General features: G+C 31.2%; 1 protein-coding gene across 1 annotated transcript; it reads right to left on the reverse strand.

Annotated features, from left to right (window-relative positions):
* Window positions 1-3,880: 3,880 nt before the first annotated feature.
* LOC119681601 (cytochrome P450 6a2-like) lies at window positions 3,881-6,274 on the reverse strand. The gene is made up of 2 exons (XM_038094843.1): window positions 5,167-6,274; window positions 3,881-4,296 (listed from the first exon to the last, which is right to left on the reverse strand). Exons 1-2 carry the CDS (start codon window positions 6,272-6,274, stop codon window positions 3,881-3,883), a joined length of 1,524 nt encoding a protein of 507 aa, XP_037950771.1.
* Between the last annotated feature and the right edge of the window lie 522 nt (window positions 6,275-6,796).

The raw sequence follows: 6,796 nt of genomic DNA on the forward strand, positions 1-6,796 counted from the left end.
TAAAAAACTCACTTCTGTTATTATTTTTGGTCTTCATTATGCTATTCTATAATTGTAGTGCACTACATATCACTTTCTAAACCGTTTGGTGTGTTTGATGAGTCTTTCCAGTATGTGCATAACGCTACTTTCCATCTGTGGAAGCTTTTCAATAAATGTCGTACTATATGCGTTTGTCAGATTTTTCAAAAAACAAGACAGGCATTGATAGGAAAGATGGTCCACGATTTCCTGTTCCTCTAACTAATCACATGCTATCGTTGATTTCAGATTATGCCGTTCATAGTATAATAGCTTGTTTGCCAATTAGAAAAAGTTTTAATAGAATTTTATTAGATACAGATATACCTATTACTATTTCCTTGGTTCAGAATGGTGTGAGTATAGTAGCTTAATATTGATAAAACCAATCAGTACTAACAATACTAGTATAATTAAAAACAAGAATTTGAGTACTGTAATCATAAAACAAATAGAGAATTTTATAGATTATCTGACTGTAGTCTCCCTCAAACTTACACTTATAAACCAAAATTATATCTGTTCTATAAAGAAGTCGTATAAAGAAGGATTATCAAATTCAAAAATATATGTGTTATCTTTTTTTTTTATTTTCATTAAATTAATCATATTAACTAATAATTCAATTGAATTATTCAATTGAACTAAATTTTAATAAAGAAATAAAAATGGTTCGGTAAGGGTCTATTATAACAGCTTTCTCAAGAGAAATCATTGTATTGAACTATTGATAAGGGCGTTTATCAAATTCAAACTTTTTATATTTAATTTTAACTACAGATTTATTAACAAGCTTTAAATACAAACAACCGGTAGCTAATTTTTCCGTTATTTTGTGGTAGACACCAAATTTGGAACTTTAGATAGGCATAGTGGACATTAGTTATACTTGGGTCTAATGGATGACCTTGCTTTGATAAAGTGATAAACAATAATCTATTCAAGGTGTAAAGAGGGTTTTTAAAAATACTTCTAATTAAGAAAGAGTAAAAGTACTTAAGTGAACTAGCTCAAAACAGCTTCAACATAACAATTATTATTAAGACATCTTCCCGATTCAGAGCTTTTGCGGTTCAAGAATTATATGACCTTAATTGAAAGAAGAAGAAGATGTACTAGCAATAAATAACATTTATTCGTTTGAAACTGCATTGGAATAAATCTGAAGTACAAAGTATCTATATTTTTTTTTACTAAATATTTTGAAACTGTAAGCAAACATCATGTACTTCCCATACTTCATTTTTATTATTTTATAACAAAATTAATTTTTCCTACAACAATCTTTATATTTTCACTGCACTTCATCTAAACAACTTAAACAAGGAAGTCTTGTTCGAAATTAGGTTCCTCCACTCAATTAGCATTGTGATGGATGCACATATCTATAAACATACAAACTATCCATACAAAATGGAACATATATCAGTGCGAGTGATTAGCATCTGAAATTTTTATAGTCGTACTCGTCTCAGTTCGTTTATAATTGCATTTGTTAAGATTACATCTTCCACTTATGTACCATAACTGCATATTCCGAGGCGAAATAGAGAAGTCATAAGTTTTGAGAAATGTTGATAATTGCCACTTCTATTTTTGCTGGACTTACAATCGCAAATAATTTAAGACGATTATTTGTTTTTTTTTTTTGTGTATCTTTTTTGAACTTTTGTCTGAACTTTTACACAAACAACACATAGACACACACCCTGTAAATGTATTTATTTTTCTTATTAACACTAGATTGCTAAATGCAAAGAAAAAAATTTAATTAAACGCTTGACTTGAACTGGGTCAGCACATATGCACACGCAGAACCAGCACATGAGAGTTTGAATCTTAGCAGTAGTGCAGTTGTGGGGTCTTCACAATACTTGCAGTGTCCGAGTGAGCGATTCCTGCGAGTAGAGGAAGATACGAGCTTAATTTCTTAAATGTATCTAATTTTTTTTTTTTTGTAATTAGTTTTCATTTTAAGATTTTATTATTTTTTATTAAATTCTCCAAGTTTAGTTGCACATAGTGGCACTTCCTTAGACTGGAAAAGGAAGTGGCACATGTGGAATTCAAGGTCCTTTTCACTAACATAAGGATGAGAATATTTATAAATATACATTAATTTTCATATGTGTTTGCCTTTGGAATAGCTTTTGTGTTGCATAAAAATGGAGCTGCTCAAAAGAGGTTTGCATGTGAAGTGCTCCAAAGTGGGTATCAACTCATAATGGAAATCTAGTTCAAGTGTTTTCCACGTTATTAGTGTGCCACTGCGAAAGCATTTCACATTTATGAAATGCGCGTACTCAAAGCGTTCTGCTTTTTTTTTTTAAAGAAACTTAAGTTCATTAACTTAAATTGTGATTAAAATTTTAAATATTTCAATAAAATGAAAACTTTGTTATACAATATTAAAGCGCACGAGACTAACATTATGTGGAGAACGGATGTGGAAAGAAGTGCAGTGTTATAAATGCAGCTGAGCAGGTCTTAAATGGAATTTTTAATATTAAATAAAATTATGGCAATGCATTAGAAAATGTTGCAAAATACACAATATATAATTTCAAATTAAATAATTTTTTATCGCATTATATTAATGGTAAAAATGTTATCAGGTTTCGATATGAGGATAATCTAAAGCTAGTATAAAGTGTCTTCATATTGCACTTCATATATTGGAATTAATATCAGGTGTTTAATATGCATGAGATCTTAAAATGATAATGCACAAGAGTCAGAAATATTAGAGACAGTGAAACGCCTTAAGTTGGAGTTTTGTGCTCATATTCTGAAGCATCCGGAAAAGTACGGACTACTGAAATTAATCATTGGAGGCAGATGTGGGCCTGGAAAAGATATCATGGCTGAAGAATTTACGTCGACGGTGCAATAAAAGTACAAGATCACTTTTTCGATAGAAGAAAAAGAATGCACAACACAAATATTGTTAAAATGAACATTTTTTTTTATTATAATCTCCTAGATTAATTCTTGACATTCATTTTTTGAATATGATTTCCGGCACATGTCCGCCGTGGCTACAAATTACAGGATCCATTCGATCTGTCCAATTTTGACAGACTATTTTTTGCAATAAATGTGGCCGTATGGTGTAAATGGTGGTATGAACATTGGCTTCCAATGTTTGAAGAGTTGCTGATATGTCAGTTGTCGGCATAAACCAATTACTTAATATTGCTCATGAACGATGAAGCCTGTTTACAGGACCTCTTCTGGAAACTAATTTTTTTTCAAACTGATTTCACAATAAATCGATTGTTTAGTGTGCTTTTTGCATGTTGCACCATCTCATTGGATTTCTGATTTGGCGATATTTAACTAATAAATTTTCTGACAAACACTTAGTTAGCAAGGCTTGATAGCGGTTGCCATTCACCGTAACGGTAGCTCCTTTCTCATTTTGAAAAAAATAAGGACCGATGATGTCGCCAGCATGTAAACCGCACCAAACAATCAAATATTGATGGTTTTAATCGAAGACTAAAATTAATACGAAAACGATCAATAACTGCATGAATTGTTTTCTTACTAGGCCGATTATGTTGACCCGTAAAATGGAAGAAGTGCTCTATGAGCTTCCCGAACAGGTTTATTTTTTCAAAGTAAACTTGAAAGATTTGTTCTAGCATTAAACGGTTAATGATGAATTGCCAAACCTAACTGAACACAACCATAGTTATCGATATCGATAGCTATGGTTGTGTGTAAATAAAATAATACATAAAATAAAAAATATTTCTATTTATCTTAAAATATATTTAATAAATTAAAATTAAAACATTAAATTTTTTAAGTCTATTAAGGAATAGTAAGGAAGAATATCTATTGTAACTGTTCATCACAATTTCTCAACATTTAAATAAATTCCACCATCTGAAGCTAAAAGATAACATTTCTTATTCATTTGAATTGGTATTTGTGTTTGCTTTGATGTTGTAAACTTGAAGTTATTCAGAAGCATTACTAAGCCAATGATAGCCTGCATTTCTCCAAAACGTAGGCCTATGCAATTCCGCGGTCCTTCTCCGAATGGCAGCCAAGACATAGAATGTCGTTTCTCAATCTCCTCTGGTTCGAAACGTGATGGATCAAAAATAGTTGGATTTGGATATATATCCGGATCATAATGTATAGCATCTACTGGTACAATAATCATTGTTCCTTTTTCTATAATATGGTTTGTGTTCGGTACAGGGTAGTCATCGATGGTTTTGCGTAGTAGAAAGGAAGCAATGGCATATAGTCTTAAGGTTTCTGGAAATGAAAAGTAAATAAGATATACATACTGTACGGGTTAAGTTTTGAAAAATATATTCAATGAATTGTAAATAAAATATTTTTATATTTAAACATTGAAATAGTATTCAATTTGCTAGTTTTAGTAATATTAAAAACGTCTGGTTTATTTTCTTTGTTAAAAAAAAGGAGATTGTTTTTTAAGCGTCATAATTCTAATGATCTGAATAACTGTAGCATACAGTTTTCCAGATTTTTATGAATAATTATAGTAGTCAACAAATTTTTATAATTTTTTAAAATATAATAAAAAATTTTTTCCAAGGAAATTATTATTATTTTTTTCCAAAAAAATTATTATTATTTTTTTCCAAAAATCCTCAACAAAATCTTATAAATTTTTTAGAATAAAAATAATCTTTCCAAGACTTCGCAAAATTTCATCAACAACATTTTATAATTGTTTATGAAGAGGTTTTTCGAATAGTAGTGAACTATAACAACAAAAATTTATTTTTTATATTATTTTAATTAATTGAATTTTTGGTTGACCATACAGCTGTTCCGAGTATTGCCAAATACCCATCATCAGTGGTCTTGGAAATAATTCTAGAAATAATTCTTGTATTTAATTATTCGTAAATAATTATTTTTGAGACTGCAAGTACCAGAAATCGAACTCGGTTTATGTATAAAAGTTATATTTTTGAAGATTTTAATGATTAATTATATTCTACAATACCTCTTCTATATTTTATATATTTCTTAATAATATCCTTTTTCCAAGCTCTTTATGGTTAATTATATTCCTGAACAACTTTTTATGAATAAGAATATTTTTAACTTATTAATGTATCTAAACTAGATTTCTTTTATTTTAAGACTCACCATAAAAAATTTGCTGCAAATATTTTAGTTCTCTTATACCCTCATAGGTAAACTTCCCATTATACCGATCCAACATCTCTTGTATTTCAGCTCTTGCTTTATCCTGTACATTTTGGTTTAAAGCGAGTTCATACAAACAGAAGCCCATCGTACTCGAACTAGTCTCGAAACCAGCCAAAAAGAAGACAAAAGCCTGTGCTGCTATATCCTCAATGGTGAAACCCTCCGTTTCGTTATGTTTCTTCAATTCTATAAGCAAATTCATGAAGTCATTGCGTTGAACACCTTCACGTTCTCTATACTCCACCGTTTCACGCACAACACGCATAAAAAATTCATCTACATCATCATGTGTCAGTTTTATATGTAGCTTCCGTCCCAGTTCCGGGAAAGCGTTTAGTATCGAATTCATTATTTTGCCATAACGTTGTTCAGTAAATACCTTGCTGCCCATGCGCCGGAATAACGTTTGTGGATTCTTCAGACTATTACACTCAAGACCAAATGCACATGTGCCTATAACATCTGTAGTAAAACGTGCTAACAAGTCTTTGATCTCTATAACAGTTTCTTGTGTGTCCATGGCTAAAGCATTCACTTTGTGTTCCTTCTCAACTAAATCTTTAAAGACGGAAACGAATTCATTGGCCACGTGTACCACAGTGGGAAACATGAATTTCATTTTACCAGAAGTGAAGGTCGGCGTTAATTTTGTGCGCATCGTGCGCCATTTTGGTCCAGCTAAATTAACCAAATGACCTGAGAGTGGATCATCCTTTTCATTATAGTAATTGCCACGATGCGGAAAATTACCAAAATCTTTGATTAATATATCCTTTACTAGCTCAAGGTCAAACAAGACAATTGCCGGCCGCATAAACAAGTAGAAGCCGCCAAAAGGTGCTTTGTTTTTGTATTTCATATAGAAATCACGAAATGGTTGCACAAGTGGCTTTGTGCGCCCGAACTCACGTAAATTTCCGTAGAGGAACGTTGGTTTATCATGCACTACTCCACGTCTCTCCCAATAGGTGAACCGTTTATGCAAAAACAACGAAATCAACAAAAACAAACCGCATAGCAAACATGCAAGTACGTAGAGAAACATCATCTTCGTGTTTCGAACTATGAGCCACAACTGAATGACTGGATTAGAAAGTGGCACAATCGAACTACATTTTTTCTTCATGGAAATGTTACAGCAAAATGAAAAATGGAGAAATGATTTATTTATTGTTGCTTTTTGTTATTTCATTGAAGCTTTTGTTATTGTTATTGTTATTGTTGTTGGTGAAAAATTTGTTTTGGTTGTGTTTTACTTTCTACCTTTTTATTGTGAGAAATCGTGCAGAGATGATTATTAAGTCTTGACCACTGGCTTTATCGAGTAGTTTTTGATGAGCTACAATCGGTCAAATGTATATATGTTCTGTGTATATAATAGATAATGTGAATACAAACAAAATAAATACGCCACAAATCAATTATATAATTTAAGCAGGCACCAGTGGCGTTCCCAGGTTAGTGATAACGGGATAAACCTCCCCTACACACTATAATCTAAAGATGATTAATATAGTAGATTGCAAAAATATGGCCTAAAAAATATTTATTATAATATTTTTCTCAC

This window comes from Teleopsis dalmanni, chromosome 2 (genome assembly GCF_002237135.1).
Source record: "Teleopsis dalmanni isolate 2A chromosome 2, ASM223713v2, whole genome shotgun sequence".
Lineage (NCBI taxonomy): Eukaryota > Metazoa > Arthropoda > Insecta > Diptera > Diopsidae > Teleopsis > Teleopsis dalmanni.